This window comes from Mustela putorius, unplaced genomic scaffold (genome assembly GCF_011764305.1).
Source record: "Mustela putorius furo isolate JIRA1106 unplaced genomic scaffold, ASM1176430v1.1 tig00003834_pilon_pilon_pilon, whole genome shotgun sequence".
Classification (NCBI taxonomy): domain Eukaryota; kingdom Metazoa; phylum Chordata; class Mammalia; order Carnivora; family Mustelidae; genus Mustela; species Mustela putorius.
In genome coordinates, this window is record NW_025421987.1 from 124,933,455 (window position 1) to 124,961,055 (window position 27,601).

Sequence of the window (27,601 nt, forward strand, 5' to 3'; positions counted from 1 at the left end):
AATTAAATAGACAGTTTTCAAAACTTAGGAAACCTATCAATTCCCAGATAAAACAAACCCAAAGAAGCCAAAGCAAGATAAAACCAACAAAATACATGTTTACAACATCACAGATAAATAGCAGAAACTTAAAGCTTGAAAATCTTAAGGGAAGCCAAAATAAAAAGTAATTTTATCATCAAAAAAATGACAGGGACACCTGGCTTCTCAATCGGAAGGGCGGATGGCTCTTGATCTCCAGGTCATGAGTTCAAGCCCCACGTGGGATGTAAAGATTACTTAAATAAGTATATAAAGGGGGGGGGGGGTTAACTTTTTAACACTAAAAAGGAAAAAAGGCGGGGGGGACATTAAAGTGTAAAAGAAAATTACCAACAGAGTTCTATCTCCAGAAAAAATGAAATAAAGACATTTTCAAAGAAGCAAAGTCGAACAGAATATGCCACCTTTTGATCCACTAAGAAATTCCTAAATATGGTCTTCAAGAAGGAAAATTAGACCAGATGGAACCTCAGAGATGTAGCGAGCAATGAAGATATGTGCAAAAAAAGGTTCATAGCCACTTTGTGTAAAATCCCCAAATGGAAATAACCCAAATGTCCATCAACAGTAAAAAGGATAAATAAATTGTGCTATGATCATACAGAATAGTATAAAACAGAGAAAACGAAGAATCATCATATTGTGTCAAAATATAGATGAGTCTTATGGACATGACGTAAATCTGAGCAACAGCAGCAATCATGCCAAACCAAATACACACACACACACACACACACACACATTGCACAATTCCTTCAGAAGGGAAAAGTCAACTATACTATTTGAGGATCCACACTGCAGAGCAAAACTAAAAAGAAAAGCAAGAAAGTCAAGAATAGGAAGGAGCCCAGGAGGGTTTTCTGGGTTTCTGGTTATGTTCTTTGTTGGAATCTGTATGGGAACTACTTGATTGTTCTTTTTACAATAATGAACTAAGCCATTTATTTACATCTTATGCACATTTTTGTAATTTTCTTATAGTTCATAACAATTCATTGAAAAAAAAAAAAAAAAGACCAACATCTTCCAAACTCCAAAAAAGCCCTCAGAAGGAACTGGCAGAGAAGGTATTGAATTATTTTTGCAATTAACAAAACTCCCTAGATTCTAATTTCCCATCAGTATCATTATGGTTTAAGGGCAGGTATGTTTGCCGTGTGAATGTACGTATGTAAGTGCTTGCACACATGGTCGTACACACCTTGAATTTAAAGATACAGTGACTCTTTTACAGAGTTTCCATTTTCCTATTCAGCCTACAGTTTATTTCTGCATTATATGCCATTTACAATTGTCCTACAACTTAGGGTCTAAGTACAATTACTAAAAGCCTATATAAAATAAATCTACATTTACCACCACCGAATTACAAAATCAGAATAAATCTCATCACATGGACTCATACTGACACTTTCAATTGTCATAGAAGAAAAACCTAGGAAAAAATTAACTCCCTGAAAGTTTTTGTCCTTGAAACAACAAAGCTGGAAAGCCTAATTAGGAATGTCAGGTATGTTTTTAGATATATTCCTTGGAAACCAACATACATGACAACTAGAATTGTACAAAGGAAAGCAAATAGAACAATTTATTCCAAGAAGTCATCATACCAGAGAGTAGAAATAGAAAAAAAAATCTTGTTGCAATGAGTTCATAGTAAAATAAAGGGGAAAGGGCAGAAAAAAAAAAGGCAGATGCTTGGAATCCATTAAAAATGCAAAAACCCACTTTTATCGACCTGAGGCAGATATAGCATGCTAATTATGGCAAGAATTTTTCCATTAGCTTCATTCCAGATTTCCTTTTTTGCCCTTACCTATGTTTCTCATTTTTCTTAGATTTTAGCTTATGTAATTCTCCTAAATTATGAGACCCTAATCAGTTTTTTTTGTTGTTGTTGTTTTCAGGTAGGACAGAAAAAGAAAAAAAAAAATCAATCTGTTAATAGAATCCTCCTTCTCGGGCATTTTCAACTGCTAGGACACAAAGGTAGAATTTTTTTTTTCCTTTTTCATCATTTCTTAACAAATCTGCAGTCTTCTGTGATGATTGGCAGAGAGGCAAAAGTTGGGGTCCCCTACTGAAATGGGAGGGCTGCCATGAAGAATGAATTCTTTATCTGGAAGGATATCAGAGAGATTCCCACACTCTTATGGTTCTCCAGAAATAGACAGGCAGAAGATATTAAATCCCATAGTGGGCAACACCCCAACTCATCTAAGTCAAACTGACGAAATTAATGTAGCTTACTCAGTAGGACCAGGTGGCAGTCACCCAAAGGTTTGAAGGAACTCAAGGATGAAATTGGGAAGCTGTTGGCCAAGATACTGGTTCCAACATTACAAACAGCCACAACAAGCAAACCAGCAGATTGTGAATGTCATTGTCCATTAGAAAGGGTCAAGAGAGGACCCAGGGAACCTTAGAAAAGTATCTCTTCCGCTTGTCCAGTCGCCAATAAAGAACAGCATCATTAGACACTAAAACGAAAATAAGTCTTAAGGGAAAGACAATATGGTTTCTGAAAAAGGAAAGCATGAGTCACTGATTTATTATTGGTCTCTGAGGCATGTAGATAAAAGGCCAAATGTTGGCACAGTTTAGAGTAAAGACATTTTTTAAAAGCCAACATTAAATGGGATGTGAGGAGGTAATGGATATGGCAAACCATATGGATAAGACAAACAATTTCAACACCCTGTCCAATGTACCAGCAGGAAGGACGCTTTTTAAGACTCGAAAAAGATCAGGACGTGACTATAAAGGGCATGCTACTTCATCCTACAGGTAACACATTTAAAACACATGACCATTTGATGGTATTGGAAAAAGACACAAAGTTCGTTCACTTCAGGAAACATTTCACTGAACATTGAGTGTCAGTTGTTCTAAGTAGGGGGACTACAGCAGTGAATAAGACCCCTTCTGCCCTCCTGGAGCTCAGTCTGCTACATACATGATTCCAAGAACCATGGGATACATTCTACATTGAGACTTACACCAATTTATGACATGTTGGTAACTACTGATTGAAATCAGGTAGTACAACCACAATTATGCAGTAACTCATCGCTTGGAGCCACAGTGCACAGAGGAGTTAATATATTAGGCTATGTGAAGCATAGATCTAGGAGCACCTGGGTGGCTCAGTGGGTTAAAGCCTCTGCCTTCAGCTCAGGTCATGATCCTAGGATCCTGGGATCAAGCCCCACATCGGCTCTTTGCTTGCCATGGAGCCTGCTTCCTCATCTCTCTCTCTGCCTGTCTCTCTGTCTACTTGTGATCTCTGCCTGTCAAATAAATAAATAAAATCTTTAAAAAAAAGAAAGATACATAGATCTAAAAAAAAGTGCAAATCCTTTGTTAAAATTAATGACAATTTCAGTAACAACACAAAGACTCTAAAACCCAATATTACTGGTCTGTTTGGTGGGAAAAGACATAATGGATTTTGAAAATGTACAATTCTAACATTAAGTATTATATCCCTTTACTTCATGAAGAAGGAAAGCAGACATGGAAACAGTGTTTGTCATGACTGATAATACCACATGAGGGTTTTTTTGTTTTTGATGTGATACACATCTATACATGCATACGCACACATTTCCAAAAGCCTCCTGAAAGAAAATCAACTTTGGTTTATTACAATTTAAAAAAAAAAACTTTAAAATGGAAAGGGCTAATGAGCAACCATGTATTTGATGAATTCTGCCAGTTTTATGCAATTTCAACCCTGCTGAAAAATCTAAAACTTTTCTCCGTTCAGCAAGAATATCTAAGACATAGAGAATAATTTTGGCAGCATCAAGCACGGGAGATTGATGTCTCTCCTACAAGTGAAATGCTCCTTTTTTCTAATCAGTTTTAAACACCTACCTTCCCCTTTTTCTGCTGCATTACCCAGGAGGCTGTCATTCCACAGAAGCTTATAATAATATGGGTGTACAGGGGAAGTGTGCGTGTTCTCTGGCATGAAAAGAAAAGAACTTCTTTGACGATCGGATTGTTCGTATTTTCAAACCACCCAATAGCACTTCCATGGGAACTCCATGAAGAAAAACAAGAGCTAAAAAAGAAATCTTCACAAAATCAGGCACAGTGTGTTCCAGTTTCTCTGATAAATCTACTTTCTCTCCTTTCTTTTCTTGCACAATTTTTTTTCAAATGACATAGAGTAATTGTCATTTGCAATATCAGTTACCACTCAGAATAAAAATATAAATGGGGCTGAAAACTCTGCCTTCTTATGAGGAACTGTACTGGGAAATGATATTACACTTCCTTTTCTCATTTTCTCTCTGCATCACAGGACCTGACCTATAGTATACTTGTGGTGATTGTGTTGAATGAATTTTCTATCCTCTTTTTCCCACTAGTCCTCTCCTAATGAATAACTGCGACTACATTCTGTGTCCTCTAGAATGGAGAAAAGAATTGCAGGCTTATGGGCCTCACATTTAAAACCTAGCCCAGAGTCGCATGTCAATACCTCTGTCTCAAGAAGATCCCTCAGAAGGAGCTATGTCAATAGATAAAATTAGAAGGAAAATGTTTATGTGTGCCTCTAAGTGTAGGTGTACAGATGTCTTGCCTACTAAACTGACAAAGCTAAAAACCCATGTGATGTCAGAGATGAAAACACACATAGTCAGTGAGAAGGTCAACGGTATTTTAAGATTTACTAATTTACTTATGAGAGACAGAGGGAGAAGATGAGCAGGAGGGAGAGGCAGAGGGAGAGGGAAAGAGAGAATTAAAGCAGACTCCCCACTGAGCACAGATCCTGACATGGGGCTCCATCTCACGACCCTGAGATCATGATCTGAGCTGAAATCAAGAGTCGGCCCTTAACACACTGAGCCACCCAGGCATGATGTAAGAAGTATTTTACAAGGAAAATTAGGAAATAAGTATAAAAAGGCATCATGAAAGCTGATCATGGCTCTTCTATGTCTAGGAATTTACTATAAGGAAAGAATATAGGATGTACATGAAGATTTAGTCTCAAAGATGGCAGCCAAATCTCTAATGGCCAAACATTAAAATGACATAATTGAACGCTTGACTTGGCAGCACATATCCTGAAACAATCTAATGGGTCAACAATAACAAGATCCTCAAGTTAATTATAATATGCCAAAATGATAGACCACTACACAGCTATTAAAAATGTATAGAATGGGATGCCTGAGTGGCTCAGTCCGCTAAGTGTCTCCCTTCAGCTCCGGTCATGATCCCAGGGTCCTGAGATCGAGTCCCTCATCAGGCTCCCTGCTCCTGCTTCTCCCTCTGCCTGATGCTCCCCAGGCTTGTGGTCTCTTTTTCTCTCTGACAAATAAATACATAAAATCTGTTTTTTTAAATGTATAGAATGTATATTGGTTAAACAAAAAGAGCGTGCTAAAAGCAAACTATGTTGTAATTTATTTAGATTAGGTAGGTGCATATATATACATTTAAATGTATATATGCAGGAGAAAATATATAAAAGGGCATCTTCAGGTATCTGTATCCTGTCACTCTTTCTTAATTTTTTTCCATATCTAAATTACTACTGAAATAAACATATAAAAATGGACATAAAAAAAATCCATAGGATCAACACAGTCTATTAAAAAAAATTGTTCCGTGAAATCGTTCAGTGAAAAAGGAAGTGCCTGTGAGTTAATATCGTGTGATAATGGTCGGTAGAAAGGGAGAGGAAAATCTATACTCAGAAAGTCATCTGATTAGCAAGTTTCTCATTTTCATGTATCTGTTTTTTTTTTAAATAAAAATTCTTTCCAATAAACACTAAAAATTAAAAAACCAATACCGAGATTTCCCCCATCCGTGCAACTGATTCTTAGAATACATTGTCTTTTCTTTTAGATCAAAGCACCAAAATTGTCTCTGATCCAAAACAGCCATGTAGTGCCAGCATTTATATCTGAAGTCAAACTATTTATAATCACAGTAGGTTTTTGTTGTTGTTGTTGTTGTTTTATAAACATCTGATTTTCTTTTCATCCTTATGATACATAGATGGTTAGTTAGTGAGAGTACAACTCTGAGAGCAGCACCTCTGTTTGTTTTGGTAGTAGTCTTCTTTACTAATACAGGACATTAAAAATGCAAACACCAGCTAGTCAATCAGGAAAATAACATTGTGAATGTCAGGGCTTTGAGGGTACAAATTAGGGAATTAGTTTTTCCCTTAACAGAAGTATATTCACTAAGTAATTTGCTTTCTTTTAACTAGAGTTATCCCCTTCCATTAACTGGAGGAGTAGTTCCAAATTAAAACCACTATTAGTCAGTTACTGCTGGAGGCACACTCAGGCCCTGTGTTAGGATGGAGGCAACATAAACTCATCAGTTGTAATTTTCATCATTGTTATCTCAAAGCTGTCAAAAGGAATAATTTGGGGTAGGGGAGAAACTGGGAACTCCCAGTTTCTGCTGACATGACGGCAAATATTTCTGAGGCTTTTCCATTCATTTATATGTTACATTTCTCAGTGAATTTTAATTTTGTGCTCATTCAGTGAATCCTTGCTAGGCACTGCGGATACAGCGGCAAATACGATACCAAGTCCCTGTCCTCGTAAAGCTTATGTTCTAGAGGGAAGGGAAGTTAATACATGAGAAATCATAACGATGAATACTGATGGGCACTTAGGGAAAGGGCATGAAGTTTGAGAAAGAATAATGGGGAGATGCCAGTCCAGCTGGAGAGTCTGAGATCTCTTCCTTAAGGAGTGGCATTTCCCCTTTAACACAAAGGGTGACAGTCTTGCACACTCCTCATAATACTCTTCCCTCAAAGAATATTTCATTAGTGACACTCTTTCCTGATCTTCCTCCTATCTCTCCGGCCATTCCAACCTCAGCTTTCACAGACTCTGAAGTTCCTCAGGGCTAGGTTCTGTACCCTCTTCTCTTCTCACTCCCAAGGTCCTCCCAAGGCAATACATTCGACCTCTAGGACCCTGGAGAACATCTATATGTCAGCAACTGCCAATATGCTTTTCCAGCCCAGATCACTTTTTCTAGCTCTGGATCTATGTGTCAACTTCCTACTTGAACCCTTCACTTGAAAACTTCATAGAAATCCCAGATTTGAGGATAGCCAATGCTAAAATCAAGACATTTCACTCTCAAGTCTTCTCCTCCTCCAGCAATCTCCATCTGCCTACACACAAACATTCGCCATATCACTAAGTTGCCGTATCACTAAGCAGGGAGTCAACTATGACACTTGCTTCTTCTTCATCTTCCACATATAACTGGTAATGCAGCCCTGTCTAGTGGCTTGGTAAAGCAGAGCTTGAATTTCATCACAGTTTTCCAACTCCCCTGCCATCAACTCTTGCTTGGATGCTGCCAGCTTCTTCTGACTCTTGCTTCCATTCCTGCCCACCTCCATTTCTTTGTCTTAAATAAAAATCTTTTCAGATAACCCCCTGGTTTTAAAATTCTTTCTTTGTCCTGAAGATCAAGGCTAAAATCACTAAAATGGTGAAGACTCCACTTCAACATCCACTGTTCCATCCACTGCCTCGTCTCATGTCAGTCTTAGCATTATTCTCCGGGCTTTGGCTACAACAGATTTTTTTTGGTTTCTAAAATGACGAGGATCTTCCTGGGGATGCCTGGGTGTCTGAGTCAATTAAGCATCGGCCTTCAACTCAGGTCCTGAGCTCAGGGTCCTGGGATTGAACACTGCATCGGGCTCCCTGCTCAGCAGGAAACCTGCTTGTCCCTCTGCCCCTCCCCCTCTTCATGTGTTTTCTCTCTCTTTCTCTCTCAAGTAAATAAAATCTTTAAAAACAATTAAAAATAAAATAAAACAAAATGAAAAGGACCTTCCTTCGTAAAAACTTGATCCACATTGTTTCTTCTACCTGAAATATCTCAGGTCTCCCTGCTCTGTTTTCTCTGAGTCCCACACTCTTTTCTCTATCAGTTAGGAGTGCATTTGGCTGCAAGAGACAGATTACCCAATGGAAGTGGTTTCAGCAATAACGACATTTAATGACCTCATACCACAGAATGTTTACAACTCATCACTTCCAACATTCATGCAACATTTCAAAATCTTTATTCAAGGCCATGACTTGTCCCCTTTCTGTTCTGCCATTCTGTGCACATTCACCTTTTAATTTAGGGTCATCGTATTGTGGTTGCTCGGTGGATATCAGAGCCCTGGGCCTCATGCTCTGAATCAACCACATTCAAGGCAGAAATAAGGGAAAGGATGCTCTCCTCTTGTATGTATCACCTCTAACTGCAAGTAACACCTTTCTCAAGAGCCTCTTCACATTTTCTCTATAATGTACCGACCGTAACTGTGCCATTTGGTGGCTCCCAGTACAAGGGAGGGAGAAGGGATGGAGATCGGAATGGCTATGTGATGAACAGCGTCTGACACATTCCTCAAACCACTTATCAAAATAATAATTAAGTAGGAACATTTTGTTCTTTGTGTCCTCTATAAGATTATGAGCTCTTTGACTACAGGGAATTTGTCTGTTTCATAAGCCCAGAATTAGCACAGCACCTGGCCTACACAGGAAGTCAGTTAGTGTTGCTTGAATGATGAATGAATGAGTGTGAAAGATAACAGAGGCAAAAAATAGGTATGAAAGAGACAGAAAATTGCCAGTGCAAAACTTCTTAAGCTGATTGTAATATCTCACCTCTCAAGGTTCAGCTCCCCATTCCAATTAATTTAAAAACAATCTTTTATTTAAAGAAAAATGGTAACTTTTAAAAGTGTTCAGTCCTTTGCATGATGCATAGAAAACTTCTTAATTCTGCCATGTGAGTTGACATGGGTATTGTTTTTATGAGATCCAGGAATGAATACTTTTTAAAAAATAAAATTATCACCCCTATAATAGAGTTAGATGATCCAGAAAATTTTGAATTGTCTCAAGTACCTAAGTGCAAATCAATTCTTGGCAAAATCACTCAAATATCATTTGACAAGAAAAATGTATAAAAGCTAGAAAGTTATTTAAAAGAATAGTCATAAAACTTGGGGTCTGAATTTTCCAACACACCAACAGATAAGGATGTCATTCAGATCAACCAACTGGGGAGAAGGCAGATGTCGAATGCTGGCTCATAAGGGATACCTGACATATTTTTGTTCTTATATCTAGAGCAAAGGAAATCCTGGGTTTATTCCTAACTCCGTCATGTCCTAAATACGTTGAGTACTGATACGTTGAAGATGTTCCTTGGTTCACACATGATACAGTAATCCTAAACTACCTTTCCATTATAAATTGAAGTCATAACTTAAGGAATTAAGTGCAAAAACATGAAATGATGTTGAATATAGCCAACAGTAGCCAACCTCATAAAATATTAGGGAATCAATTTCTATTTCCCAAAGTGTCTCTATCTCTAAATGCAGAATCTGTTCATAGTTTCTGATGGATCCTGAAGGGGAAGAAGAAATATTTCTTTGTCCTAGGTTCTCCTATCTGGACTAAGAATTAATTTACGTAAGACAGATTAACAGGGGGAAGAAAATAAGTTAAAGTTTTATGATGTGCACATGGAGGACAAAAATGAGACTGAGACCCCAAAAAATGACCAAGGCAGTTTTTATACATTTCAGACAGCAAGACAGTAAGTTTGTGAGGAGTGGACAGGGTAAAGAAAACAGATGTTTGAGAGCTTTAATTAGTAAGGAATTCTAAGCAGAATTTGGGCTGAGTTAGTGATTAGTAAAAAAGTAACAGCTTTGTTTCTCCAGCTCTCTTGGCTTTCAAGTTCCTGTCCCTGATGGTAGGATGTGTTCCTACTTCTTACTACAGGAAGGGTACCTTTCACATGGGACATTTGTTTCTGGCTTCCAGGAGGACAGAGGGGGCCCGAATGTCCTCGCACTAGCCAATTCCCATTCAAAGTAACCATTGTGCCTTTGGAGTACATTTTGGGTGGCCTGCCCTTGGTCCCTACAGTATTTCCTTTGGACATCTCAAAACACAAAGGGCTCCGACCTACAAATGTCACAATTCATTTTAAAGAGAGTTGTAACTATCTGCACATGCAAGACTAGGTTTTAATTTTAAATATGGCTTTCATTTGAAATAAAATTCCTTAAAAAGAGAAAATGACTTTAGCATTGGCAAAGGGAGTCCCCTAAGAAGAAATGTAAACAGATGGCTGAGAAAAATCACCCACATGCTGCACACATATCTTGAGGAGGCATTTCTAAGAATGAAGTGGCACTTCCCAGCCTGGGCCACTTCCCACAAGAATCCTTATTTTACCCAGGAAAAAAACCATGGGTTTGATACCTGTGGCCAGGAGGAAACTCAGCAATTCCTTCCCACTTCCCCACCATGATCCAGACTGGTTTCCAAACTCCCTACAACGTTTCCAAAGAAGCTAATAAATCCGTGTTCGGCGGTCAGCCCCGAGCTAACATATTCCTCTATAAATGTGCTGTTAAGCCTAGCTAAGCATATTAGGCATTCAATTTAATGTATGACACACATCTGTTCCACTTTCTCAGCAAGCAGAAGTTTCAAGATAACTTAAATCCCAGACTTAATCAAGAAGAACAAAATGTTGGCAATGTTTAAAACTGAGGTTTAAAATATAATCCAAATGAGGGCAAGAGAGACCATTTTGCTGTAACTAATGAGGTTATATAATACCGAGATCTAATCCACAAAATCACCTGAGCAGAAACACTAGATTTTTTTTTTTATCTGAGTCTATTTATTTTTCCTTTCCATGCCACCAACATTTACCAAAGACCTTCATCTATATCGGTCCAAAAGCATCAAAATGTAAGCAAAAGCAAGCCCTCTGCAAACATGGTAGTTTAACCCCCTCAGAAGCCCAAAGGCCAGAAGAGGAAAACTTACAGATTTGTCTTTTACGAGGAGAGCGCAGCACTGAATTCCGGCCATCAGCATCTTGTGGGGGTTCCAGGCCACAGAGTCAGCTCTGTTATGCAAAAGAAAAAGTACACGGGAAGGGGGCAACTTAATGAGCTTCCACTGGAGGAAAAATTACTTTCCTTAGCAGCACACGTATTCAAACCCTCAACTGGGTTGCTGATTTGAGTTCTTTGGGGAGCTTGGAGTTTTGAAGTAAAACAGTCACTTCGTCTCTGGGTTGTCACAATGTCACTTAAGTATGCAAGACCCAGAGAGTTTCCCTTGTCTAAATAAGAGGTGCTGGGCCCCAAAACACTTACCTGTGGATGCCCTGCAGAAGCTTCCGGTACTTTCTGGACATCAAAGCTGAGCCACCCCAAGAAGCCTGTTGAGATATTTACATAAATGCAACAATGTTATTTCAATGTTATGTGTTCCCCAGTTCATTGTCATAAAAAACTCTGAGGGACAACCTTAATACTTTGTTGTAAGCCCACATTAAGCCATAAACACTCCAAACACTTGTGCTCACTGCCTCTCACTTAGGTCAACAGAGCCTCATCACGGTAGCTGGCCTCCCACAGACCCTTAGGATTTAAATTCACACAGCATAAAGAAATTGGTGTATTAGCCTGTTGGCTGGTGTGTGGACAAAAAAGTAACTTGAAAGACCCAGTCCATTCCTTCTCCAATCTAGAATCTGAAATAGACAATCTCCTTCGTTTTTATTTTTCAGTGTCATTATTGAAACATAGCTGACATACCATCTTCTATTAGTTTCAAATGTACAGCATAGTAATTTGACACTTCTGTACATTACCACGGGCTCACCAAGATAAGTGTAGTCACCATCTGTCACCATACATCGTCAGTACAATATTATTGACTATAGTCAATATGCTGTACTCTGCATCTCTGTGATTTATTTTATAACAGGAATTCTGTGCCTTTTATACCTTTCGCATATTTCACCTCCCTGCACCCACCTGTGTGGCAACCACCAGTTTGTTCTCTGTATTTGAGAATAAAATAGACAATATCCTTTGCAATGCTGGCTGTCATTCTTGCAGACACAACGTGCAAATGCTGATAGCGAGGCATGGGCTGGGGGGTGGCTTTCTGAATAATGAATGAGCACATGCTTGACAGGGTGGATAGAGGGGTACAGAGGAACTCCCGGCCCATGAGGAAGGGCTTAGATGGATCCTATTAATTGGATCTTTTCAGCCAAATAGCTTTCAGAAATATTCGCAAATCAAAAACCTAAGAATGAGAGAAAAGAAGCCTGGGACTTGGGGAAGATGTCCACTGGAGACTTATACATTATGAACAAAGAACAAAATGACTGAGAATAGGAAATGCAAGGAAACCCCACTGTCAGGAAGTCTGGAGGGAAGAGAGGGGGAATCAATGTGAGTCATAAGGAAGTCAGACTGGTCCCTGCAATTGAGCAGAATTCTAAGTTTCATTCTGTAGGGCCAGGAAGGGTGATGGCTGTAAGGGGATATGAGGGGACCAGCTTGGGCTGTGTTGAACACCTCCACGGTTATTGAACCCCTATAATGTTACAATGTTACATTGGGAATGGAACCATTATTGCCTCAAATTTTTGGTAGAAAAACTAACATTCAAAGGTGGAAGCTGACTTGTCCGAGGTCTCACAGGCATTAAGTATTAGATCTGGGAGCCAAAGCCCATTCCTGCTTCAGGATAACATCATAGCTTAGGGCCACATGGTAGAATGTAGCATGAGAGCTGAGGGTAACAGAAAGAGAGGAGCTCAGGAGTCTCACACACCACACTCTCACACCTTCCCTTCTCCTGCACCACCTTCTGCCTCCTCTTCCTCCCAAAAAAGCAAACAAATACCCCCAATGCTAGTGCTAGTTTTTCAAATCATGTCAACTCTTTCGAGGCATTAGCTCCCTAGTTTAGAGGAGCTTGGCAGGTCAGCTCCATCACAGACGTAGTCCTCAAAAGAGCAAACCAATTACCCAAATGTTGAAGAAGCAAGGTTTTTCACCTCAGGGAGGGCCGTCATTTATGGAGCTATGATTACCTGTTAGGCACCACACTTACCAGTTTACTTAACATATTTCTCTTTAATTCGTTAGTTAAGAAATAAATCAGGGCCTCCTGGGTGGCTCAGTGGGTTAAAGCCACTGCCTCTGAAAAACAATCTGAGGGTTTTGAAGGGGCAGGGGGGTGGGAGCTTGGGGGAACCGGGTGGTGGGTATTAGAGAGGGCACAGATTGCATGGAGCACTGGGTGTGGTGCAAAACAATGAATACTGTTACGCTGAAAAGAAATTTAAAAAGAAAATACATTATTTAAAAAAAAAAAAAAGCTGCTGCCTTCAGCTCAGGTCATGATCCCAGGGTGCTGGGATCAAGCCCCACATCCAGCTCTCTGCTCAGTAGGGAGCCTGCTTCCCTTCCTCTCTCTCTGCCTGCCTCTCTGCCTACTTGTGATCTCTGTCTGTCAAATAAAGAAATAAAATCTTTAAAAAGAAAAAAAAAAAAAAGAAAGAAAGAAATCATAAGCCCAGTCCACACAAGGAAGTGGAAGCAAGGGTGGAATTGAGATCTAGCAGCTTCTAAAGGCCCCCCCGCCCCCCCGACTTTAAATACAGTGTTTGCTACCTCCCCTGGAACTTGGAAGAAGAGTGCCTAAGGCATGTCAGGACACTCCCCTGGGAGCACCAATCTTTGCAGCAGCCACAGCCTCTGCCTCAGAGAGAAGCAGGACCAGCCAGAGCTTTCTAGTCTGAGGCAGAGGCTGAAGTAACATCTGCCCTCCCAGAGAAAAAGAAAACTAAAGTTCTCCTTATGAAATTGTGTAAATATGCAGAATTAATTAATCTTGTAATTAATCAAATATAAGACACCATCCAATGGAAGAGTCACCATTTTAGTGTACCCCAAAGAAAGAAAACAAAAGACATCAACATAAGACCTTCAGCTATGTTAAAATGTAAACAAAATCAGTATATCTTAGATTAATAAAATGTTTACTATGCAGGGCAACTCAGTTTTACGAAATATCCATGAGGATCAGTAACCATAATTGCATTTAAAAAAAAAAAAAACTAGATGCCAGTTTTTTAAAGGGTTTTTAAAGTATTTTATAGAAAATTTCAAGCAGGCCAAGGTGACTACTGCAATTTTGTTGGTTTTTTAAATTTATTTTTTATTTATTTTCAGCATAACAGTATTCATTATTTTTTCACCACACCCAGTGCTCCATGCAATCCGTGCCCTCTATAATACCCACTACCTGGTACCCCCAACCTCCTACCCACCCACCAATTCAAACCCCTCAGATTGTTTTTCAGAGTCCATAGTCTCTCATGATTCACCTCCCCTTCCAATTTCCCCCAACTCCCTTCTCCTCTCTAACTCCCCATGTCCTCCATGCTATTTGTTATGCTCCACAAATAAGTGAAACCATATGATAATTGACTCTCTCTGCTTGACTTATTTCACTCAGCATAATCTCTTCCAGTCCCATCCATGTTGCTACAAAAGTTGGGTATTCATCCTTTCTGATGGAGGCATAATACTCCATAGTGTATATGGACCACATCTTCCTTATCCATTCATCCATTGAAGGACATCTTGAACTCCTCAAACTCAACACACACAAAACGGAAAAGCAAATCAAAAAATGGGCAGAAGATATGAACAGAGACTTCTCCATTGAAGACATACAAATGGCTATCAGACACATGAAAAAATGTTCATCATCACTAGCCATCAGGGAGATTCAAATTAAAACCACATTGAGATATCACCTTACACCAGTTAGAATGGTCAAAATTAATAAGACAGGAAACAACATGTGTTGGAGGGGATGTGGAGAAAGGGGAACCCTCTTACACTGTTGGTGGGAATGCAAGTTGGTACAGCCTCTTTGGAGAACAGTGTGGAGATTCCTCAAGAAATTAAAAATAGAGCTTCCCTATGACCCTGCAATTGCACTACTGGGTATTTACCCCAAAGATACAGAGGTAGTGAAAAGAAGGGCCATCTGTACCACAATGTTTATAGCAGCAATGGCCACGGTCGCCAAACTGTGGAATTTTGTTGATTTTTATCTTTAAAGTTAATAAACTATATGTAGTATATGAATTTTCTTCAAGATAAGCCACATACCCCTTTATCAAATGTTATCAGCAGGTTCAATATTATTATTATAATAATATAATGTAATACTACCTTATATCCAGCCTGTAATATTAAAGCATGAGTGAATATTACCTCAATGCGAGAGCTAATTTCTTTACCAGGTCAGCTAAACTACTGTCGAATTTTGTCTAATACTACTAGATGCTTACTGTGTGCAAACCTTAATAATTTGTGTGGCTTAAACATTTCCTTATAAAAGTGTTTCGTTCAAAAATTCCACCTTCAGTTTTTTTTTTTTTTTTAAGAAAATCTAAGGAGGTTTTCATTCATACTTGTAAGTCACAATTCTCTCTGAGCCTCTCTTAAGTCTCTTAATCTCACTCTCAATTTAGAAACTACTGTACTTGGTCTGCTTTGCATAAACTATATAATCCATATTTGATGTTTCTTTTATGAGAATGGAATTTTCAGTATAACTGCTGATAGATTTGATTTTTCCTCCTTATTTCCACAGTCACAAAGTACTCACTTCATATTATCTTTTAGGAATAATGTATTATTATGCTCCGAAGTCTATAAAAATCAATAAGATAAAAGTTGAAATGTGAACAGATACAAATGCTACAATCCCATTTAAAGTCACAAATAATCTACCTGAAGGATTGCCACTGGCATACTAATAGAGCCTGTAACTCGAGGGAGCTTTATATCATGGCGAGTATTAGCATATGCTTAATGAGAGACTTGAGCTGCTGAAAAATTCTCTCTGTAACACACTTTACTTTGAAAGCATAAGATCATACAAACTATAAAAGTATGTGCAGGTATATCCCCCAAGTGCCATTACCTTCCATTCAAAAAGTCAAAAATAGTGTTCTTTTTTTTTCTGCTAAGGAGGCTATGAATCTCTCACCAGAAGAAAGTTCCCTATACTGTCAACCATCCCTTCTATTGGTTTGAATCAAACTAATTAATTCCTGGTTTTACCAAAAGAAAAGAAAGAAAGAAAGAAAAAAAAAAAAAAAACCCAAAAGCTCAGTAAGTATTCATAACTGTCTGAATGCAAATTTTTAACTCTAGATGAGTAGAACTTGAATAGTTACCTTTAATTAAGGAAAAAATTATTATGAACCACCCCAGGACTTACAAAATTAATTAAGAAAAAAAAGCCAATTCTTAAAGTCAGAAAATTATGAAGAATGTAAGTTATCCTGATGTCCCTCAAATAATTATTTATCATGGATCCAGATAAAACCTGCTTTAATTATAACAGGCAATTATGTAATGCAGCTGTTTGCATTTTCCAGCTGATTGGAATCATGTAACGTCAGAGCTAGAAGACTTTATAGACCACATCAGCCACTCTTCTCTGTAAGTTAAATGAAAGCCTGAACAGCTAAAGTTGCAATGAAGAAGAGGCCAATTGGAGCCCAAAGTCAAGGTCTCTTGATTTTGTAGTTCAGTATGTCCCTGCCGCAATGACAGTAGATTCAAGGGACCAAAGAGAATGGTTCACAGGAGAAGAGGAAATAAAATGGAATCTGGAGAACAAAACCAAAATTTACATTAAGACTTGGGATCTTCTTCTTTATTACCTTATGGAAAATGGCAGATTTATTTCCCTTGATTAGAAATACATGCTTAAATAAAAGTAGCCAGGGACCTCATGTCTAGTTTCTGAGAACACAAAGGACTTCCCAGCAAAGATACAAACAGACTAGAAAGTTAAACCAAAGTGTACACACAAATGCACTTACGTCCACATGAAGCCAGAGACCGTGTCTCTCACAGATGTCTGCTATTTCATCCAGAGGATCAAAGGCTCCCAAAACAGTTGTACCAGACGTGGCACAGACGAGAAATGGAGCTGCTCCCTGTGAGGAGGACACGCAAACAAGAACCATCACCATTAGCACTAAGTTTGTCCTGTAATAGGTGGATGAACGTAACAGTTAAGCAACCAGAAATTTATCTGGTTCCTTTGGAGGTAATGACTCAGATAGGGTGTTTTTCAGCTTCTCCACAATATGGCTGCTTGTCCATTCCAAGAGGTCAAGGAAACCTAGACAATGCTGTGACAACAAGAGTCCTTTGTCCCAACTCCATATGCACTGTTAACTGGTTTTACTTTCATTTTCTTCCTGAAGTGTTTTCTGTTCTTTATATTTCCCACATACAAAGTGAGTAACTTCTGCTGCAATGAAAAAATGGCCTTCTGTGTGATTCCTACCTCCTTTTGGGGGTGATTCACTGAGGCCTGAGTGCCAGCATTGTTACACCTCTGTGAAATAAAAGTAAGGATGATCCGAAAATAAACAGCTCCAGGTGCAAACCGTGGAGGCCCGTTTGCCTGTCTCCTTATCAGGTAAGTGCAGTTACAAAACAAAGAGAGTGATAAGTACAAATTGCCATTAAACTGGGATAGTGTAACCTCATTGGGATACACTCTGCAAAATGATGGCCCAACAGAGAAATCCATTAGAATGTTCTAGAAAAGAGAACCTGCATCACTCCTACCATGATTCTGCCTCTTCACACAGCTGATGGCTGCAGCTTGTAAAGTGCACAGGTGCCAGAGGGCAATGGAGGTGAAGGGTGGGGGAGAAGGGAGACTGTGGGAACACACAGAGGTGGACGGTAATTCTGGCCAAGATAGCCAAGCACCTTGGCCCCGTAAGGAACTTTATAGCAGCCAGGTAGATGGAAGTACATGAGATTGCTTGCCCACAGAATTGCCCCAGCATGTCAGCAAAGAGGCATTGCTCACCGTGGAAGTGCCTTGCAGCAATTTGCAGACAATGTAGAGGTGGGGTAAGGGACAAGAATCCTAAGACTCTAGAGCCCTTGAGGACTAAGTGACAAGAACGTTCCCTGCCTATAAAAGTAATTTTACCTTCCATTTAAGATGGAGTCATTTTGTTCTCTCAGTTTTATTTTAAAGTGCAGTTGTTCTTGCAATATATTTTTATGTCCCATTTAATGCCAGAAGTTATTCCTTTTGAACCAGACTCCTTCCCATTTAGCTGACCTTTGACAGAAAGAAGTTATTTCTCAGTGGAAAGTGGGGCAGAGCAAAGATACTTGGGCCCCATCTTTAAACCAAGATGCACAGGAAACAAAACAACAGTACCCAGTGAATCCATTTGCCTTCTGGGGAGATGTTGTGACCTATGGAATCCAGTCCACAGGGACCAGTGGGTGGGTAGAGCTCCTGGGGAACCACCCACTTTGGGAATTCTTTCCCGTACTCAACTGTCCACAGATTACATCTTTATCATGCAAGCGACCAAAATAAAATGAGACCGGATTTACATCAATCATTAAAAGGAAGAGAAAAAGCAATTACCTAAAAACATGGAAGGTGTCTTTAATGTTTGGACTGTTCCTCGTAAACGATGTGACACCTTGGCAGTAGTGAGAAAATACTTTTGCAATCTATTATAGCTTATTAATGAGTTTTCCTCACCTTTTTAACAACCTAGCTATAAATATCAGGCCTCAGAAATCAAACTTTTGTGATTTGGATTTAACCTTCCATTTTTTTTTTCCTTTTTCGTATCTTCTGCTATTAATGAGAAAAATCAGTGGAAACAGTATTGATTGTGGGCTGCTGATGAGCTGTATTCCCTAAGAAAGTTTGTTATCTGAAACACCCATACACAAAAGTGCTTTCAAACATTCGGTGGTTATATGAGTCTGATCTTTTCATGAGATCTTTAGAATCTCTGAAGCTTCCATGGTTTTCACCATCTTTGGAATGGCATCAAGTAAAGGTCACTGCTCAACAGATTTTTAATGGATTGCACTGGGCCAGGGAACTGAATCACAGCAGAAAAAAAAAATTGATGTACTATCCCCACATCTATAGCAATATGAGTTCAAAGCTTGAAACAAAAGATCTAGGTCTGAAGCTACTGAAAAACAAAATAAAACAAAAACAAAAAACAAAAAAACAGAAAACCAAAAAACAAAACTTAATCACCAGGTATTATCTCAGTACGGATGCAAGATCTGTCCTTGGAAAATCCAGGCTCAAGTTTTAACTAACTTGAAAGAACACTGAGGAGAGATACCAACTCTCACTCCATGGCCCTACTTTTAAATGTGCCTAAAGCAATTTTCACTTTTTCAAAACTTCTCTTTTCAAGTTCTCAACTTCAGGATATGTCAGTTTCATGGTCTTTCATTGTCAAAACAAACAAAAATTTGAACAATGAAAATAATAATGACTGCAGTGGAATAAAACATCAAATATGCTAGATTATCCTTAATGATTCTAAAAAAGAAAAATGGTTTTGGCTATCTTTAGGAGATGCTAGGCAACTAACACACTATTCTGAAAACTGGTACACATGGGGAAAGAATCAAACATTTATCCTGCCCTGGTTGTGCAAACATTTTCCCTAGGGAAACCAAGTACGAATGAGGGAAGCTTTTCCTTTATGGTTGTAAGCCTACCAATAAATGAAGGAGGAATGAGAGAACAAATGAGAACATCACCTAATGAAATAATGAGTCTAGACGATGATCATCAATGGGAGCAAAATTCACGAGGTAAGCAGCTGATGCCGAGCTCTATAACAGATGGACCCATGATGCCAGAACCAATGCAAAACGAGATCGGAGATGTGTCCTGAGTGAAGGACAGAAAGCCACCTGTGAGGCCTTCCTGAGTCTCAAGATCCTACTGCCAAATTACAGGAAATACAGAGAACAGATGGGGTGTACAGTGGAGGGAGCACCTAGATTCTCAAATTCCTGACATAATCTACAAAATACACAATGTAGACAACTCGACAGCATAAAAGACTTGGTTTCTTTAACAGATCAATTGCAGGGAAAGAAAAAAAGGAGGAGGGAGAAGGTACAGATCAGAAAAGATTGGTGTGATGAATCAACCAAATGCAACATATGGACCTTGAATTTTTAATTCAAACAAGTCAACTATTAAAAAAAAAAGCAATAGGAAAATTTTAATCCAGAATGAAAATTTGATGATACTAAGAATTTATTTCTTGTAATGGTGTGTGGGATTTTACTTTTTTTAATAAAGAGAGTACATACCTTTTGACAGATAAACTGAACTATTTATAGATCAGACAGTATGATGTGTGAGATTGGCTTCAGCTAATCTAGTGGTGGTGGGAGGGGATGGGGTAGAGACAGAACAGAGCAGAAGCTCAGTTACTGAAGTTGCATGATGGGTATACAGAGGCTCATTATATTGGTTTTTATATATTTGAAATTTTCCAAGATGAAAAGATCATAATTCAAGAAGGAAAGAAAGAGAGAAAAAGAGAGGGGGGAGAGAGGAAGGAATCATATGAACCATATAGAAAGAACAATCAAAACTTCCTCCCCCGCCCCCATGGCCACCAACAAGAATTAATGACATAAACAAAGTTCCCTTTGATAGGAATTTCTGTAGAAGATAAAACAAGAAAAAAAAGATAAAATTAGAACACAATATCTGTGGTTCACAGCAGAACAAACAGGTTATAATACAGAATTTTACCCAAGAGTGAATGAAATCTGATAATCTGTCTCACCAGACAGCTTGCAAGTCCTCTCATCATTGTAATGTTAAAAAAAAAAAAAAAAAAAAAAAGATAAGCATGGATCTAAAGACACACACTGAAGCCAGTACACCTGTAATAAAGGCAGAATTTTTAAGTAGAGAATTTCAAACCAGATACAGTGAACTGGCATGCTCTGGTGACAAGGTGATTTTTATGAAAAATTAAAAAACAAAGACTAAAATAGCAGAAATGTATTAAAACAAAAAATAAAAATAAAAGAGTCTATCCTTCTTAGGGTGTGAAATTCTGTAAAGAGAGATATACTTCCGGGGGCCTGGATTGTTCAGTCAGTTAAGCATATGGCCTTTATTCAGGTCATGAACCCAGGGTCCTGGGATCAAGTCATGCATCAGGCTCCCTGCTCAGTGGGGAGTCTGCTTCTCCCTCTGTCCGCCTCTCCCCCTGCTTGTATTCTCTCTCTCTCTCACTCTCTCAAATATATATATGTATTTTCTTTCTTTCTTTTTTTTTTTTAAGGAGAAATATACTTCTATCCCAGCTCAAAACTGGGTTTTTCAGTTTTCAGCAGTTTTAGCAGTTTCACACCCGACTCTGTTGCTACCTACTAGAAACCTGTGCGGGAATAGTCTGATGCTCCAAAGCCTGTGGGGGAATAGTCTGATGCTCCAAAACCAGTGAGAGCTGTGGTGGGATTGGAAGGAAGCAGTAAAGCAGGCGCACCTAATCCAGCAGGCTTTTGGTGGAAGAATCAAGATGGCTTCCACCAAAGCAATGGCGCACCTACAAGCAGATGTCGGGGCCCGCCTTGGCTGGAGTATAGCAGGTGGGTGGGGCAAGACCTTGCCTCCCCCACCAATGGACATGCCAGCTTTACTATATCGTGGTAGCTATGGAAAAGCAGACATTCTGTCAGAGATGACAGACTAGACACAGACCCAAGACAGGATGATGGTTTTTGCGATGGACCTTGGAAGCAACCTGGAGCATAGATTGATCAGAAATCGAGATCATTTTGAAGGCAACCCAGAGACAGTTGGCCTGACCTCCAGAGCTCTCAGCCCAGTGTTAGGTAAGGAAGTGGATGCAGGCGCCCTGCTGGAGAGGCTGGGCTTATCTTTTAAAGCTAATTCTAGGCAAGAATTGGTAATATGGTGATGTCAGTCAGTGTTTTAATAGGCTCCAGCCACCTTGGAATGAGAACATCTGAGAAACTGCACAGAACATGGAGAGCCCAAGCACCTGGAAATAGAACATCTGTAAATGAGTTTCCCTATTTTAATTCTAACAAGCTCTCTTCTCTCTCCCACACACAGAAACGGGTCTAGCTGCTTGCATTCCTTCCCTTATGTCCAGATGCATGCCTACTTTTTTCTTCCCCTCTTTTTCTCCCATCTCACCTCTTTGCTGGCTTGCCAGATTTGCCTCTCCAGTTCCGCAGGTATCATTTTACCTCTAGGAGACACAGATTTGAGGTACTCAGTTATGTTTAGCGTGAACAGACACTGGTACTGTTTTTTAAAAAGTATGAATTCCCCCTCCGCCCACCAGGCTTCCAGATCCTGTCCCCATTACCTTCCATCTGTTTCCACAAAGCAAACATTCTCTGTACCAATCCCAAGAAAGGAGGCTGCTTTCTTCATAGAGTAATGACACTAAATGAAAAGGGACAAGGGGGAAAAGGAAAACATGAATACAAAGCTTGAAAAAACTACTGCTTATTATCTAAAGTCATATGGTGAAGCCCAATCTTTGGAACGTTTTTGCATAAAAGAAAAAGAAAGTAATAATTCAAATGAACTCCTTAACATACCGGTTGAAAACATTGACTTTGTTTGGGCCCAGAGAAACCAGGCTTTAATTTCACGTTTTCCCCTTGTTGCAGCTATGGAATCTTGAGAAATAATGTACACTCTCCAAGCCTCAATTTGCTAATTGGAGGTGGGTGTATCGGGGTCTAATCCATCTGCTTTTCATAGAATTAAATGGGTTAATCTACGGAAAGGGCTTAGCACAGAGCCTGGCCTAGGGAACAAACATGGCCCCTGGAGGCTGTTGTTTTCCCCTAACATTGAGAGAAGTTTCTCCTGATGCTACTAATAAGACTCACCATTAATGGAAACAGAAGCTAGTCCACTGCTGACTCAAAACCCTCCAAGGAGGGAGTGAGACTCCATCTCAAATTTGCAGTCGCAAACTACAGAAGATTTTAATTTTTTTCAAGAGCGAATAATGGGTTATAAATGCTGACCAGACACTGGACCGATCTTGTTTAATACTGAATGTTAGACTGAAATTAAACACAGAGGAAGGTGGCTAAAATTGTAATAACAAAAGTAATAATAATTTATGGGCACCTTACTTTATGAAGCCCTGGCATGAACATGAGACAAATAGAAGGTTTTGGAATTAGGTCTGGTCTAGTTTTTACTGGAAATGGTAGTATATGACTGAGATTTGGGGGCCTTTTCTTCTCTACTACATAAAGCCTATAAAATAATTAGCATTCAAACATTGGAGATGTCACTCTTTATACATTAGTGTGGACAGGTGGTCAATTAATTCTTTCTCGTGCCAGAAAAATGAAGGTGCTAAAGGACATTATTATACCAAAAACCCTTAGTAATTTAATTTGTAGGTATGAATACATTAAGAGAGTAGTCATGCCTTCACACTTAACTTGATATATTCCCTCAAATGTGGTAATTTTTTTTCTTCTTTTGTCAAGAGAGTTTTATTGGAAGCTCTTTTTTTTTTTAAAACTGTGTAAAAATAAATGCAGAAGTAACACCATCAGGAAAAATGAAACCATCCTAAATAATTAATTTCAAGTATCAACTAGGACACGGCCAAATGCCTGTAAGATGCATTCATTTCAAGTTGGTACAAGAACATATGCATATTGAGGAGTAATTGTGTACATGAAAATGTAATTAATTCTTTACTTGCTATATCAGCCCACCATAGCTAGGATGACATTGCCAAGCTGAATTATTTCTCACCAGAGACTTGGACTTCAACAATCAACTATTGATCTCATAGTGAGAAGTAGTAGCCTATCCCACTGGCACCTGTCATTAAGGAAAAGCACATTGCTTAGACCTGGAAAACAGTGTCCCCAACCAATGGGTCTGCTGAATTTAAAAACCGGTAATCTCGTGAAAAAGTAGCCTCAGTGGAGCTGTCTTTGGTTATCTCAGGGCAAAGTAGAGTCCAATGTCAATCTCAAATGGATAGAGACAGATTAAAAAAAAAATGTGTGTAAAACTGAAGTCTAAATATCTAAAGGCATCAGAGAGGAAAAGAGCCCTGGAGGAGAGAAAAGAAAAAGAAGAAAAGAAAGAAGGTAATGCTTCAGATGTGCTGAGTAGTTTCAAGGAGAGAAAAAAAAACCTAGAAAACCAGAGCTTAGAACTAAGGGCTTCCATTTTGAAACAAATGTGTTTGCTCCCATCTCTGGCAAAAGATAAGTCAGTTGTTCGTTCTAAGACCCAGTCTCCCCCACTGGGTTTCATTTGTCTACAGAAGACACAAACATTTCAGTGGGCATTTACTCCTATGACCATGAAACGGCAAGTGCCTCTATGAAAGACAGAAATGCCCTGAGGTTTTCCTTTCTGGCTCCTGCAAGGATTTTTTCTGTGACCTTGGGTTTCCCAGGAAGCCGTGGCTTTTCCCTCCCACAGACAGTGTGCTGGGCACTTGGACTAATTTGACGCTCAAATGAGCTCCAGGTGGTGCGGAAACTAGGGTCTGTGAGTGTCCCCTGTCGGGGAGTGAAGAAAAGGAATGCAGTCCAGGGACCTCTCCAAGAGCACACAGCTGGCTCTGTTCCCAAAGCAGGTGGGCTACTCTATGCTTGGCCTAAGGTCCTAAAAAGTACCTGCTCACTGGTGAAGAACAACCCCATTAGCATCCAAACTCCGGTCAAATTCGCCAAGACAGAAGGACCATGAATAGGGTAAATGAATGAGGTATGTGAGGAGGCATGACCTTGAGAACTGTACCCTGGTCTCTCCCGCCCCATCCCAGCCTCTATCCTGTTAGAGAGGAACTAGGCCGATTGCTGGCTGGCCTGGGAGGTAAGGGTTTCTCTTCTCCCTTGGCTTTTTAGTAGCAGACCATGATCACTATTTTATGCTGATTCTCAAAAGAACGTGGATTCTAAACTACAATTTCCTTAAATTCAAGGAATTCATATTTAAATGCTAATCAAGCCCTAGATTATTACTTTTATTACTTTTCTCCAAAGTCCCTTCTCTTTTTTGGTTCCTACTCAGCCTAGGGAAGTCACTGTGGATATACAGACAGTGTGGGGAGCTCTAGCATGATGCTCCAAGTCTCCGTGGATGGTTAAATTACAATCAAAACCGAGGAGGAGTCAAGATGGAGGAGAAGTAGCAGGCTGAGACTACATCAGCTAGCAGGAGATCAGCTAGATAGCTTTTCTAAAGATTGCAAACACCTGCAAATCCATCGGCATATCGAAGAGAAGAAGAACAGCAATTCTGGAAACAGAAAAACAACCACTTTCTGAAAGGTAGGACTGGCGGAGAAGTGAATCCAAAGCAACAGGAAGATAGACCCTGGGGGGAGGGGCCGGCTATGGCAAGCGGCAGAGCAACGGAGCACAAAATCGGGACTTTTAAAAGTCTGTTCCGCTGAGGGATATCACTCCAGAGGCTAAACCCGGGCGAAGCCCACGCGGGGTCAGCGTGGCCTCATGCCCCGCAGGGTCACAGAAGGATCGGGGGTGTCTGAGTGTCGCAGAGCTTCAGGGTATTGGAATGGGAAAGCCGGCTACAGAGACAGAGCCGACAGTAAGCTCACAGCTCGGGGCTACCTTGAGCCAGCCGCAGGTTACGTGAGCTCGGAGCACGGCCGGAGGTAGACAGACGGGAGTAACTGGGCGCTGTTCTCTGAGGGTGCACTGAGGAGTGGGGCCCTGGGCTCTCGGCTCCTCCGGGCCGGAGACCAGGAGGCCCCCATTTGTATTCCTGTTCCACTCAGGGAACAAAAGCTCCTGAAAGCAAACCCGAGCCCATTACTCAGCCCGGGCCCTGGTAAGGGCAGTGCAATTCCGCCTGGGGCAAAGACACTTGAAAATCACTACAACAGGCCCCTCCCCCAGAAGATCAACAAGAAATCCAGCCAAGACCAAGTTCACCTACCAAGGAGTGCAGTTTCAATAAAAAGGAGAGCAGCAGAATTCCAGAGGAGGAGAAAGCAAGGCACGGAACTCATGGCTTTCTCCCTGTGATTTTTTTAGTCTTGCAGTTAATTTAATTTTTTTCTTTTTCATTTTTTTTCTCTTCTTCTGCTAATTTTTTTTTACTTTTACCCTTTTTTTAACAATTTTTAACTAGTTTATCTAATATATATTTTTTTCTTTTTTATATTTTTCTTTATTCGTTTTCTTTTTTTAATTCTTTTCTTTTCTTTTTTTTTCTTTTTTTTCTTTCTTTCTTATTGAACCTCTTTTTATCCCCTTTCTCCCCCCTAAGGATTGGGCATCTCTTCTGATTTGGTTAAAGCATATTTTCCTGGGGTTGTTGCCACCCTTTTAGTATTTTACTTTCTCCTTCATATACTCTTAGCTGGACAAAATGACAAGGTGGAAAAATTCACCACAAAAAAAAGAACAAGAGGCAGTGCCAAAGGTTAGGGACCTAATCAATACAGACATTGGTAATATGTCAGATCTAGAGTTCAGAATGACAATTCTCAAGGTTCTAGCTGGGCTTGAAAAAGGCATGGAAGATATTAGAGAAACCCTCTAGGGAGATATAAAAGCCCTTTATGGAGAAATAAAAGAACTAAAAGATAACCAAGTTGAATTTTAAAAAGCTATTAATGAGGTTCAATCAAAAATGGAGGCTCTCACTGCTAGGATAAATGAGGTGGAAGAAAGAATTAGTGATATTGAAGACCAAATGACAGAGAATAAAGAAGCTGAGCAAAAGAGGGACAAACAGCTACTGGACCACGAGGGGAGAATTCAAGTGATAAGTGACACCATAAGATGAAACAACATTAGAATAATTGGGATTCCAGAAGAAGAAAGAGAGAGGGGAGCAGAAGGTATACTGGAGAGAATTATTGGGGAGAATTTCCCCAATATGGCAAAGGGAACGAGCATCAAAATTCAGGAGGTTCAGAGAACGCCCCTCAAAATGAATAAGAATAAGCCCACACCCCGTCACCTAATAGTAAAATTTAAAAGTCTCAGTGAAAAAGAGAAAATACTGAAAGCAGCCCGGGAAAAGAAGTCTGTAACATACAATGGTAAAAATATTAGATTGACAGTGGCCTTATCCACAGAGACCTGGCAGGCCAGTAAGAGCTGGCATGATATTTTCAGAGCACTAAAAGAGAAAAACATGCAGCCAAGAATACTATATCCAGCTAGGTTATCATTGAAAATAGAAGGAGAGATTAAAAGCTTCCAGGACAAACAAAAACTGAAAGAATTTGCAAACACCAAACCAGCACTACAGGAAATATTGAAAGGGGTCCTCTAAGCAAAGAGAGAGCCTACAAGTGGTAGATCAGTAAGGAACAGAGACAATATACAGTAACATTCACCTTAAAGGCAATACAATGGCACTAAATTCATATCTCTCAATAGTTACCCTGAATGTTAATGGGTTAAGGCCCCAATCAAAAGACACAGGGTATCAGAATGGATAAAATAACAAAACCCATCTATATGTTGCCTCCAAGAAACTCATTTTAAGCCCGAAGACACCTCCAGATTTAAAGTGAGGGGGTGGAAAAGAATTTACCATGCTAATGGACATCAGAAGAAAGCAGGAGTGGCAATCCTTATATCAGATCAATTAGATTTTAAGCCAAAGACTATAATATCATATATCATACTCAAAGGGTCTGGCCAACAAGAAGATCTAACAATTTTAAATATCTATGCCCCCAATGTGGGAGCAGCCCAATATATAAACCAATTAATAACAAAATCAAAGAAATACATCAACAATAATACAAT

At 39.6% G+C, this 27,601-nt stretch overlaps 1 protein-coding gene across 1 annotated transcript in view; it reads right to left on the minus strand.

Moving 5' to 3' along the window:
* GADL1 (glutamate decarboxylase like 1) overlaps positions 1 to 27,601 on the minus strand; it is a 180,771-nt gene that overhangs the window by 94,189 nt on the left and 58,981 nt on the right. The window contains exons 7-11 of the mRNA XM_004754305.3: positions 22,174 to 22,253; positions 21,999 to 22,053; positions 16,819 to 16,935; positions 11,255 to 11,319; positions 10,920 to 11,001 (exon numbers count right to left, since the gene is read on the minus strand). Of these exons, the coding sequence (XP_004754362.1) occupies positions 10,920 to 11,001; positions 11,255 to 11,319; positions 16,819 to 16,935; positions 21,999 to 22,053; positions 22,174 to 22,253 (399 nt within the window). The remainder of the gene's footprint in view (positions 1 to 10,919; positions 11,002 to 11,254; positions 11,320 to 16,818; positions 16,936 to 21,998; positions 22,054 to 22,173; positions 22,254 to 27,601) is intronic.